Here is a 13,763-nt window from a genome sequence, read left to right as displayed (position 1 = left end):
ACCCTGATTTGCAATACATACTAGGGCTGATCAAAATCGGTTTCCAATGATAATAACCAATGACAAGCGACAGTTATCCAACGCTTGTGATTGGTCAAATCACTTATGTTGCGTTACGTCCTTGTGTTGCGTCTCGAGTGGGAACCAAGCATGAAGATTGAGATCGCCCTATCAGATCGATAATTTCTTACACAGACTGACACGATTGGTTAGCTCCCGATAACAACTCTCTAGTGTGAACCATGAATTCATAACAATTTCTAGCGTAAACCTGGTCTATAAAAACACCTCTGCTCAATTGTCTTATTCAGATAAATCAGTAGCCATATGTCTACAAAAAATGAAGGCGTAACAACCATGTTTGAACATATAGTCTATTGTATAAGTTGTACACATACTTGTATATAAACACGGATAGAGTTCAACATAGCATGCAATACTATTATACTAAACATGTTTATAGTCTTAGTACAGTATTGTTAATTAATCTACCATTATGAATCAGTTACTGAATTTATTAATTAATTAATATGGGGTCACTTGGGGGTCATATTGAGCACATGTGGTCAGTATTGCAGGTGGAAAAGTATTTGGTTCATGTTTTAAAAACAATGGCAGCAATTAAAATACAAGACAAATGAAGAATCAGAAATAAATAAAATAAAGATTTTCGGAATTACTTACTAAAATGTGTTTATACTATGACCATAACAAAAAAAAGAGACGTTGACTATTCTTAATTTGATTTAATGTATATACATAAAGTTGAACCCCCTCCTTTGGGACACCCCTATTTACGGGACACCCCCAATTAAAGGGACACTTTCTAGGGTCCTAAGGTTGTCCCTTTAATATTGTAACTATTTCCTTTGTTATGAAATACAAATTTATCAAATGTATGTATCTCTTTAATTTTAATTTCATTTTAATATGAAATACAAATTAATTAAATAAATGCATTTATATTATCAAAATAAAGGCATCTACTGCATATAATAATTGGTAAATAATTGCTTTAAAAAAAATAAAATTGTCAATTTTAATAATAAACTTTGAATTTGTGGCACCTTACTGGACTACTGTGGAGTTTACTAGACTGCAGAGCTTACTGGACTGCGGCGCTTACTAGACTGTGGCGCTTACTAGACTGTGGCGCTTACTGGACTGTGGCACTTTGTGGACTGTGGCACTTATTGGACTGCGGCGCTTACTGGACTGTGGCACTTTGTGGACTGTGGCGCTTACTGGACTGTGGCGCTTACTGGACTGTGGCGCTTTTTGGACTGTTGCGCTTTCTGGACTGTGGCGCTTACTAGACTGCGGTGCTTACTGGACTATGGCGCTTACTGAACTGTAGAGCTTACTGGACTGCAGCGCTTTCTGGACTGTGGCGCTTACTAGACTGTGGCGCTTACTGGATGACTACTTACAAATGGATCTGTATTTTGCTGTGTTGGTGGTCTATGTATTTGCTGTGCTCCTACTGCATTGTATGCCATACCTGTTCTCATTCCCTAAAATAAAGAAGTAATCAACACTTATTATAATGATTAGTTATGTCCCGTTTACACTAGCACACATTTTTGCCCACACTGTTTCACATTCAATGTTGTGCCATAGTTTACGCACCATACCCTAGTCATAAAATGTGTGTCATTTCCCGCAATAAACTACACGGCTGCGGCCATGGTGTGCATCATTGCACCATTCAGGAATGTGGACGCAGACGCAAATTTGTGCATGCATTTCATGCACGTGCAACTTTCCGCAAAAGGGCACACATGATTATTCCCACATTGTAATGCATTCAATGCGGGGCAGTGCAGGACCAATATTCGTGTCAACATAGCTTTACTTTATAAAATCATGAACATTCTTTGTATAAATTTATCTATTTTGTTATATTGAATTGATTGGTATTGACAAACTTTTTTCAATAATGAACGAAGGCTTTTGAATCATTGTAACTTTATTGTACAAATACATTTACATGACAAAAGGATCATAGGAAATAAGCTATATATTAATTATTATTATTTGTTATATCTACAAAACTGTGAATTCAGAAAATATGTAGGAAATGAGACATACCATTTGTTGATTAGGTGCCACAAACTATCCAGAAAAAGCTCCTGATCTCCAATCAGCTGGCTGACCTCCCTGCAACAACAATGGAACATACCAAATACTAGTAAACTCATTTTGATTAAAAAACAAACTGAAAGTAATTTTAACAATAGAAGCACTAGTAGAATATAAAGTAGTTTTTGTGGTACTGTAGATGACTTGTAATTTATTTTACATGATGTTAAATGGTTTAGTAAACATTAAAATATTAATTTAAAAATATTTTTTAGCAACATTATCATTATATCATATTGCCTTTTCTTATTCAGTACTGGATTTTCATCTACATACAAAATGTTAAAAAAAAGTAATAGAATATGCTCAAATATTTCACTAAAATCATAGTTATCACTTCTTTGAACTAATATTAACATCAATTTATTTATATTGCATATTACAAGGAAAGATTAAAAGTACAGTAAAAAAAAGGATTATTTTCAAGGGTAAACAAATTATTATATTCGATATAAAATTAATATGATCACACGCAATAACTGAAAAAAAAAATGATTAAAATAACTCTTTATACACAATATGTGCAGATACTGCTGAGGAATGAGAATAGGTCCATCCCTTCCATGCACTATATACAGGTAATATTAACTAGTAGTTTGCACAGTTGAAAAGAGTCCACTTCTCAACAAGAGAGGCACACAAATAATACTATTTTAGAAGAATGTTTTCACCCACCTCACATCAAAGAAATTTAAATATTTGACAACTAACAACTTTATAAACATTTAAGACCATTAGAAAAGAAATTTAAAAAAAAAGAAAAATAAATTATATATAAAAAAAATCATAATTATAGCACAAAAATAAACACACAATTTAATATATGTGCAGTTGATACAATATACCATACAATATACTAGAAGTAAAAAAACACAATGAGAAAATAGAAATTGTTGCAAATACAAAAAGGTTTAAAAGTGCTAAATGCTAAAATCCTAAAAATAAAACCCTTAATGCAAAATTGAACAATAATTTTGAATTATTATTAATATTAATATCATACACTTGGTTCCTACTTGGATGCAACGCAAGTACGTGAGCACAACATATGTAATTTGACCAATCATGATGCAATGGATCATCCAAACTGTAGCTTGTGATTGGTCAACTCACTTGCGTTGTTCTCACATTCTTGCGTTACATCCTAGTGGAACCAGCTTTTAGGCCTAAACCTATACGTTATGATTATTATTTAGGCTTTTTTTACATTACATTCCAAACTAACTACCAGATTTATGACACGTTATCATTTGTAAATAAACTTTAAAATTTGTTTTAATCATGTTTGGAAGATTTGATTGAACAAAAACTTATATGACATCTTTAAAAATATGTAAAAACTGTAAAAACTAAAATGGCCTAATAAAAGTCTAATTTTATAAATCTTTTTTTCTTGATTTTCAGGGACAACACATCTTTAAATACAGTAAAAAAAGTTGTAGCTTAAATTGCATTTTACATTTACACAAGTAAAAATAAGAATTTTAATAATATAAATATTGTTTAATTTCATTTTGTTATTGTTATTGACAGACCTTTCTTAATCGTTAATTCTCAACAGAGTTTATTCAATAACGAACGAAGGCTTTTGAATTATTATAATTAGTCCATTGTTTACCTTAACATATCATAATTCATAATTATTATCCTAACAGTATCTTCATTGCAGTACTTTGATTAATATGAATTAACAAACACTTTCCTGGTAGCTGCATAAATTATTTATAGTTGCTTTTAGCGATATGATACACATCCGTTGCTGTAATAGCAATCAAAGCAAGCCACATCAAGATCTGAACTTTACATTTCCAACAAAGTCTAGTAGTTTATTTGATCAAAATAAAACAATGTAAATTTGAAAATTAGATTCTCCAGACTGTAATTAAAGACACTATGCCTACGTTTCTTTGACCTAATTTAAGGTTACACACTATACACAAATATTATATGGACCTATTGCGATATTTCTTCGTCTTTAAACGGTTAAAAATGTGAAAAATAAGTCGATTCTAATAATTTTAGCGGTCCGTTATAAATCCAAATATATATCGCGCACAGATTGATATTTCCATATTTTTATGTAATGCACCCACTTCGACCGATCGAATGAAAGGGTAACCAAATAAAAGAACCATAACTTTTCAGCGAAAATACCAGGTCTTCTCCAATTTATTTTTACAGATTCTGCCAAAAAAGGAAAGACAATTAATTTAGTAACGAGATGTCAGGCTAGGCCTATTAGCTAGCGAACGATGTTCGTACGTTAGGCCTACTGCTCTTTACCAGCTAGGCCTACAAAACTAAGCCTAACTAAGCGAGCTACTTAGGTAGTACATTGTTTTCTCTTTTTATCATAATTACCTGTAGAATGCACATTTAAGACAAGAAATGACCTGGTTGAATGTTTTTTAAAGTTATATAGTTGCATTATTTTTACAAAAAGTCAAAAATTTGTTATTAAGTGTCTCTACGTAGATTTTCTGGTTGGTGGTGGCAGCATTGTTGCCCACACCAGTTTCTCGTAGAAATTATAAATTAGTTTTTAGGCATATGGGTTCTCGTACCAATGCATTTTACCACTCTGTTTTTATTTCCTTTCCGAGGTTGTGGGATACCCTCCCTATTGAAGTGACTGATTTGTGCCTTTTTGGTTCCTCTAAGTTTTTCCCTGCCTTATTTAATGTATTTTGCTGTTAACTTGTTTTTGTCTGCACCAGAAGGAGAGTACTCGCATAGTGACTTGTCACTTTTCTACAATCCGCCAGACTGGTGTTAGTTTTCTTGTGTTTGTATTTTATTATTGTATTATATGTTTTATATGTCTTCTGGAAAATAAATGAATTGAATTGAATTGAATTGAAAAATTGCAGGTCTAGTGTCTTTAATAGAAACCTCAACAAAATACTGGAAATACAAAACTAGAACCACAAACAGTTGTATAGATATGGTATACAGATATATTGTTTGATTTTTAACATTTTGTTAGTAAAACCAGTTTTTGTTTCTTCTTTATACTGTGTGAACTCTTCAATCAAGGACTGTTCTCCCAGAAGGCACAGTAGCCTACTCACAGTGGCCGAGTGTGAACTAGTACACTGGGGTAACCCCCTACTCGTCTCGAAAGTGCACACAAGCATTTTGTGTACATTGGACCTACAGTTTACAGTCCTTAACCGCACAAGACGACGGGAAGAAATATATAGTTAGTAAATGTAATGAAGGTTTAAAATATTTTCTGCTATCAATTTGATATGTAAGCCAATACATTAAACTATAGAGAATAGAAAACTATTCAGTAATAGAGGGTTTTTTTTTGGGGCGGGGGCAGAGGTCACACGACACCATGACATCATCTGTAAATGAAGGGGTCACATACATACAGAAAATATATTAAATGTCTGTTGATTTAGTAGCACTGATCTCAATGGTAGCATATTACAAATGAAACATATTAAAATAATTATAAGCTAAAATAATTATGTATTTTGTATACCGTAAATGATATTAGAATATATTTTAATATAACTAAACCTAATGTTATGAATATGCTTTTTGTAAATTCATATTCAACACCATTATGAAACATGTTAATGTTATTAATAATCATTGATCAAACTGTTATATACTGTATATTAAATGTTCATACAGTACACTCCAACAACTCCAGGACCAAACAGAAGTTTACCCTTACCCGTCATGTTAGCACACATATCGCTCCTAGTTCATTTTAATGGGAAATTATCCCCTAAATAGGGGGTGTTACAAATTTTAAGCCGTTAATGGTACCCTTTATGAGATAGGAGTTCAGTATGTTACCCTTTATGAGATAGGAGTTCAGTATGTTACCCTTATTATGAGATAGGAGTTCAGTATGTTACCCTTTATGAGATAGGAGTTCAGTATGTTACCCTTATTATGAGATAGGAGTTCAGTATGTTACCCTTTATGAGATAGGAGTTCAGTATGTTACCCTTTATGAGATAGGAGTTCAGTATGTTACCCTTTATGAGATAGGAATTCAGTATGTTACCCTTTATGAGATAGGAGTTCAGTATGTTACCCTTATTATGAGATAAGAGTTCAGTATGTTACCCTCTATGAGATAGGAGTTCAGTATGTTACCCTTATTATGAGATAGGAGTTCAGTATGTTACCCTTTATGAGATAGGAGTTCAGTATGTTACCCTTATTATGAGATAGGAGTTCAGTATGTTACCCTTATTATGAGATAGGAGTTCAGTATGTTACCCTTTATGAGATAGGAGTTCAGTATGTTACCCTTTATGAGATAGGAGTGTCTACTTACCGGCTTGGGTGGCTGAGACTGGATTCCCTCCTTTAAGAATATAATTTGTTGCTAAGTGCTACGTTTAATGTCATGGTTTTTTTTATGTTTCTATTTATGTGCCTGTGTGATAATTTGAATTCAAATAAAAATAAATAAATGCAAATAAATGGTGCAAGTTGTACATAATACTAATAGTTATTTCTAGTATGTTGCTACAAATTAAGAAATAATATATCATTTTTTTGACAATCATTGTATTTGACTACTGTAATTAGTTGCATCCAATAATGTTTTCAGCTTTCTGTGGTGGGGCCTTGAGGGATACTAATAGCCAAATATGGAAATAAGTTTATCCAAATGGTATACTAGTGTGTTTATAAATAGACAATTACGGCAATACGGGTTATCCAAAAATGATAATATTAGTATTTGTAATTAGCCAAATATGGTAATAATGTTGATAATTAAATCCTACTCAGAATTTCACTGAACAAAATAATTCTACAGTATTTCTGGTTTTTTTTTGTGATGTAAAAATGATAATATGTTTATTAACACGTTGATTTCAAATGTAACATGCTTATTGACACAAAATGGTACAAGTTCGTAAAAGTCAGGTACTTATTCGCTGTAGAGGGCCTAGATACAAAAAAATTCGCGGAACTAAGGTGGCATATGGTAAAGTAGGTCAAGGGTGATCGATACATACCAAACAATTTTGAAAAATATAAGTAGGTCAAGTGTTATAATGTTCGTAAAAGTCAGTTACTTATTCGCCGTAGAGGGCGTAGATGCAAAAATGTTCACGGAACTACGGTGGAAAATGGTAAAGTAGGTCAAGGGTTATCGATTCATACCAAAAAATTGTGAAAAATATAAGTAGGTCAACTGTTATAACGTTCGTAAAGCCAGTTACTTATTCGCCGTAGAGAAATCTGTTTTTTTATTTAAATATTTGTGACTGTTCCTTTAATTGAATAAGGAACTAGGCCCTAGGAACTACTAGTAACCAACTTCACAGAAATGCAATGACGTTCCTCGCCAAATCAAGCTACTTGCATTAAACTTTATGGAAAAACGATCAACTTAACATTAATGTTTAAATAACTATCAAGAACGAAGTGTAGTCCAACTATCAATACATCATAGCGATCTTATCTTACACATACTTTGACTTACATAAATGCATCGGATGATCTAATTCCTCACGTAAACTTGATTACATACGATTAATGAAAACATGAACATGCTGGCCCTGTTTACCCACAACAAGGACGGCGCGCGTGCACTACTGCTGCACGTTATGCCAATGTTGTCACGATGATCAACATCTTATTTTACGAATAGCTCGGACTTTAATTTAAATTAACTATATCAATCAAATCAGTAGTATAACTAAAACATATTACTTACAATTATAATCAATAAACTTCATTAAACATAACAAATACTACCAGATTTCTTCACTTCGTAATCTGCAAACATCCTCGCAATAACAACTGAGTCACCGCTTAAGCTTGGTTCCCACTAGCAACGCAACGCAAGGACGTAACGCAACAAAAGTGATTTTGACCAATCACAAGCGATGGATTATTCGAACAGTGGCTTGTGATTGGTCAACTCGCCCTTGCGTTGCGTCCTAGTGGGAACCACGCTTTAACCTCTCTCCTTTGCCCGAAATTGTCCCAATAATTGTTAACAAAATTCATTTAGCGTAACGCCCGTTACATAGGTTTTATAACTACATTGAAGAACTTATAACACTTTTAAGTTCTTTGCTACATTGTTATAATATATCTTTCTAAAATTTGAAGTGTAGGCCCTATGTTCATTCCTGCTTTTTTTTTTCATTCTTAAGTGTGTACAAAATCGGCGTATCGGCAATGCCACCTGTATTTTAACAATGGGAATGCGAATTATTCGTTTAGGCGACTATAACCTTATGCTACGTTTTTATTCTAGGTATACTCTAGCATTATTACCATTCAGAGAGGTGAGTCGATAGGATAGGGTTAAGTACAAGACAAGCCATGTGGTCGTGGATTACTTCAGTTCACTTCCATTTGTAATAACATTTATATTATATGATGATTTATGTAGGCTAATTATAACTGTATTGTTATATCTTTCTAGAAATTGAAGTGTAGGCTCTACGTTTATTCATTTTTCTTGCGTGCAAACGTACATCGGCTATGCCACCTGTATTGTAACAATGGAAATGCGAATCATTACTATTACCTTATGCTACGTTGTTGTTATTCTAGGCGTACTCTAGCCATGGAGGTAAGTTAATACAACTTTGGAACCAGAAATTTCGATACCTTACCTTCAACAATTTTCTGGAGTGGACAGTATACATATTGGCTGTGTATAGTCCCATGGAGGTAAAAAATAAATTATTTTTTACCTCCATGCTCTAGCCCTGTCCGTCCCTAAACAATCCCATGTTATACCTGAGGTTTGAACGTAGTATTCTTCATTATTCTACTAATCCGCAGAATAATTACCAGCTTATACAGAATCTTAATTATAATTACGGCTACCCTTTGACGCCTCTCATTGTTTACTCTGGATTTTCTAATTTGTATTCAAAAAGTATGCATTTTAATTTGCAGTGTTAACATCAGTTTACATGAGGGATACTGTACCTACAATTCCCATTGTATCATGAGGGATACTGTACCTACAATTCCCATTGTATCATGAAGGATACTGTACCTACAATTCCCATTGTATCATGAAGGATACTGTACCTACAATTCCCATTGTATCATGAAGGATACTGTACCTACAATTCCCATTGTATCATGAGGGATACTGTACCTACAATTCCCATTGTATCATGAAGGATACTGTACCTACAATTCCCATTGTATCATGAGGGATACTGTACCTACAATTCCCATTGTATCATGAGGGATACTGTACCTACAATTCCCATTGTATCATGAGGGATACTGTACCTACAATTCCCATTATATCATGAGGGATACTGTACCTACAATTCCCATTGTATCATGAGGGATACTGTACCTACAATTCCCATTGTATCATGAAGGATACTGTACCTACAATTCCCATTGTATCATGAGGGATACTGTACCTACAATTCCCATTGTATCATCGTATTCGGGATTGTCAACGTTACACCAACCTGAGTCTGATAATTTCTAAGTTTATTGATCAGTATAGTAACGTAATTGCTATAAAACGTTACGCGGCCTTAACATGATAGAGGCCTATTAACATTGTGTCCCCATATACTGTAGCTTATGTTGTTTTCAATTTTTGTCTATCCAATCCAAGTACACTTTTGTAATGAAAGTCCTACAGTTAAATAAGTGTTAATGTATAGCCCATGATGGAGTAATTTATAGTTCTTCCATAAGCTTCCTAATTACATGAAAACAGTAAAGATAAAAGCGTCAAATTGTATATCTTATTTGTTTTGTGTAGGCCCTATTTGCATTGTATTTCAGTAAAACGGCTACTACCTTAAGGGCCTGTTTCTATTGAAAAATAAAAAAAGAACGGTTTTCTTGGAAACCGGCTTCGGCAGTTGTTTTTCGTAGGGTCTTCCTTGGCTTTTGCGCGCGGTCTTTTATTCTCTGCATTGTCTTAGCTTTAGAAACCCATCAATAGAGGGCGACATTAAAAAAAAATTATACAAATTTGTTTTCAGGTATTTAGATTTTTTTTATTGGTTATCCGCACTTGGCGGTTATTGTCAGGATTTTTTCTATCTTATTCTTTTTCTGCTTTCTTTTCACGAATTTTGTTGCTCGTGTATCTCTAAATCTTCTAAACATAACATTGTATAACTTTATCAGAAGATTGACCTCTATCTGAAGATGTCGTAATAATGTTTTCGGTCCCGTCCTTGTTGCGCAGTGTAAAGTACATAGCGTGATTATACGATTTGTTTGTTCTTTATTTAGAGGGTTTAAATGCAAGTTAAAACATATTTAAGGTATAGGCAAGTTATCTTGCAATTCTTAACATATAACATTTTTACTTTACAGTTTTCTGGTTTCTGGATCAAAATCGAAAGACTAAAAACGAATTTTGTTTATAGAAATTTGTAAGTAAATGTACGGTACGGTGTTATCATTTAATTTGCACGATTTTTAGTTGTATTTTGTGCACAATACCATTTCGTAAGGTCTTCCTTGGCTTTGTGTTCGCGGTCTTCTCATGGTCTTAGCTTTAGAAACACACATCAGTATAGGGTGACATTAAAATAAAAATATACAAATTTGTTTTTGGTATTTAGATTTTTTTGTTTATGGTTGTTTTCAGGTTTTTTTTCTTCATTTTTTCGGTAATTAGACTGACTCAAAAATACAGTTCAATAATTATATGATTTGTGGGCCGGAGATTCAAATTCAATACATAAGTTCGGCAATACTGCTGTACTTTTGCACCTAACTTGAAATCGCTGCTGCAAATAAAGATAACCGCCGCGCAAATGGCGAGAGGGTAAATGTTTTGGGTTGAGATTGAGGTGCGAACAGTACCACCCAATATTATTGTGTTGCAAAAAGAAGACAAATGTCAAATATTACGTGAGTTGACTACCATATGCGGTTTTGGTATCATGTTCTTCCATACCGCATAGTCAAAATGAGGAAAATAAATATTTCATCAGCGGCACACTTATGATGAATTTGGTGTATGGACTGAACGTCATCGTTATGCACCATTATTTGGACAAGACTGCTAATTAGTAAAAATGTTATGTAAGTATTTCTCTATCACCTCCTGATTTTTACCTATGTCTGGCTGGTTAAGGTAGCTAGGCCAGATTTTTATTATTTTTCTTTTATATTAGATAAAAGATCCATCAAATTAAACCCATTCATTCACCTAGTTATTAAATATTTTGCATTATTCTGTAAAATCAGGAGTTTGTTAGTTAGCAGGTAGCGAAATAAATATTGTTTCAGGTTATCTTTATACGAGAATAGAGCCAGTACAGTATAAAGTAAGGTATTAAAGAGTTTATGGAAATAACATAATGATATTCAATGTCTAATGCTGTCATGCATTAACTTTTATAAAAATTCTGATATCCAGCTATATATAAACTAGTTTTCCAAGTTAAAAAAAGGAAGTAGTACAGTAGCAGCAAAATGGAAGATGGCAACTTCTGTACACGATGCAAGACCGGAGGATTGCGCTGCGATAATGAAGATGATTGTGGAATTAGCAGTGTTTGAACATTCTGAAGATCAAGTAGAAAACACTACTGAAGGTATACTGCACATTACATTAAAAATAAAATTAAGGAGTAGTGTAGCATAGGTATAAAATAGGGTACACTATTACTAAAATAAAGCACAAATTACCCATACATGTCCAGTACGGATTAGTGAGGCTTTTACCGAACTGCATGTCTAGAACGAATCACAGATCAGCCACAACAACGTAAAAATCTTTGGGGAGTACAGTAGTATGTTAATGAATTAGAAACATTTCATCCCAGGACCATTTTGGCCATGGGCATTTTGACCATATTTAGGAAATCTCAAGCCAGTAGCAACCCTAAACGATTTAACAACCAATAGTTTTTAATATTATTTTTTTCATGAAGAAAACCATAAAAAACAATATTCTACTGAGATTTACTGTACTTTATTCACTTTACATGCACAGTGATTTGACCGCTGGAACTAACCCATGGACGATAATTTGATCACTGGATGAACTGCCATTATATGACTGCTGGGTCTTACGCACGGACTGGTTAACCAACTTCTAGTATGACCCTGCTGTAATGTAAACATTAGGAAGATCCAATTTAATATCAACAGCGCAGATCCGTTTTTAATAGTGGGTGGAGGGGGTGTGGGGGGGGGGGGGTGTTGGGGGACGTATAAAAATGAAATACTTTGTGAGCAAAGCGAGCACCATTAGGCTGGGGACCGCCAAAGGCCCCCAGAAGCTGGCTCTTTGAATAATTTATAGATCGTTTTAATCGATTTTGTGATCACATAAAAATTCCGCCCGGAAGAATATTATTTTGGGTACACACTTTTTAGGCACTAGTCCTGAGGCGCCTCTGGTTATATTCACTCAAAATCTATTCTTAATAGATACTGAATTTTCTGAAATTACATACGATACGTCATGCATGTCATAGAAGTCTTACTGTCTATTTCATTTCAACAATTTAAACTGCGCCGGTGTTTAATACTATAAGGTTTGTGCAAAAAAGTGTACATAATTAAAACACGCACTCGCAAACTTGTCTTCTGAAATGTAGCTTTCCTGTGAGATGTTTATTGAACTTGTTAAAAACTCTTGTTTTTTTTCAGGTCTACAGAAGGATATATTTGATCCAGGAAGCATTGTGTCTTGCATAGTAGCGGAATATAAAAGACCAGAAGTATAGACATTTGAAGTAATTGGTTACAGTATCTTCTTCTATACATACAGTACTTGGAAGGGAAAGGTGGTTTATATGGAGGACCTGTATATCATGAAAGAGTTCAGAGGTAAATGACCTACTAACTGACCTATGACCTACTACTAACTGACCTTTAATGTATGTGAATGCATCCAAAGATTTTGATTGGTTGCAATCAGTTAAAATTAAAGTGATGTGTATTTCTAACTATGTTATTATTATTTTTCTCTGCGGAAACTGAAAATTCTTTAATAGTTGAAATCCAACCAAAACCAAAAAAATGGTTTTACTATTTTAAAAAATGCTTCAATAAAAAGTCAATTAGCATGTCACAAAAAAAGAAAATATCAATGTTATTCTTTACTTAAATTTTATAGGAAGAGGTTACGGACGAATTATGATGAGAAGGGTTGCTGAGGTAAGTGTCAAAAAATAACTGAAAAACATGAATAATTAATGAATATATAAATAATATAAATAATTTTTTACCCATATAACAACATTATAATTTTTTCAGATTGGTTTAGAGAAAGGTTGCCAGAGAATGCAGTGGGCAGTGCTAGGTTGGAATAAACCAGCAATTAATATGTATAAAACAATCAACTCAATAGATTTAACAGTAACTGAGGACTGGCATATGTATACAATGTTTAAGCCTCAATTGTTAACATTTGTGACTAATTCTTAATTTTTCTATTTAAACACAATTTTCATTTTAGAAATGTTAGTATAATAATGTAATATTGTAATGCCTTTTCAACATCTGCTGGCTGCTTTCCATGCATGATTCGTTTACACGATAAATGATGCTACGCGTATATCGCGTTTTCGTCATGAAATGTTTAATTTGCTGTGTGAAAGACCATTCATTAGTCCGGTCAAACTATGGTTTGACCTAGACAAAATTAGAACAGAATTTATTTT

At 33.4% G+C, this 13,763-nt stretch overlaps 2 protein-coding genes across 2 annotated transcripts in view; one reads left to right on the top strand and one right to left on the bottom strand.

The window, feature by feature from the left end:
* Nucleotides 1-3,072: 3,072 nt before the first annotated feature.
* LOC144848741 (bridge-like lipid transfer protein family member 3B) overlaps nucleotides 3,073-13,763 on the bottom strand; it is a 109,311-nt gene continuing 98,620 nt past the window's right edge. The window contains exon 21 of the transcript XR_013613910.1: nucleotides 3,073-3,286. The gene's annotated coding sequence lies outside the window, so the exon portion shown is untranslated. The remainder of the gene's footprint in view (nucleotides 3,287-13,763) is intronic.
* Nucleotides 12,333-13,672, top strand: LOC144848822 (thialysine N-epsilon-acetyltransferase-like). The gene is made up of 3 exons (XM_078705758.1): nucleotides 12,333-12,927; nucleotides 13,217-13,257; nucleotides 13,357-13,672. Exons 1-3 carry the CDS (start codon nucleotides 12,894-12,896, stop codon nucleotides 13,525-13,527), a joined length of 246 nt encoding a protein of 81 aa, XP_078561884.1. The 5' UTR covers nucleotides 12,333-12,893; the 3' UTR covers nucleotides 13,528-13,672.

This window comes from Antedon bifida, chromosome 7 (genome assembly GCF_963402885.1).
Source record: "Antedon bifida chromosome 7, ecAntBifi1.1, whole genome shotgun sequence".
Lineage (NCBI taxonomy): Eukaryota > Metazoa > Echinodermata > Crinoidea > Comatulida > Antedonidae > Antedon > Antedon bifida.
The sequence above is the reverse complement of the archived record's forward strand: the minus strand, read 5'-3'. Positions and strand labels throughout refer to the sequence as shown.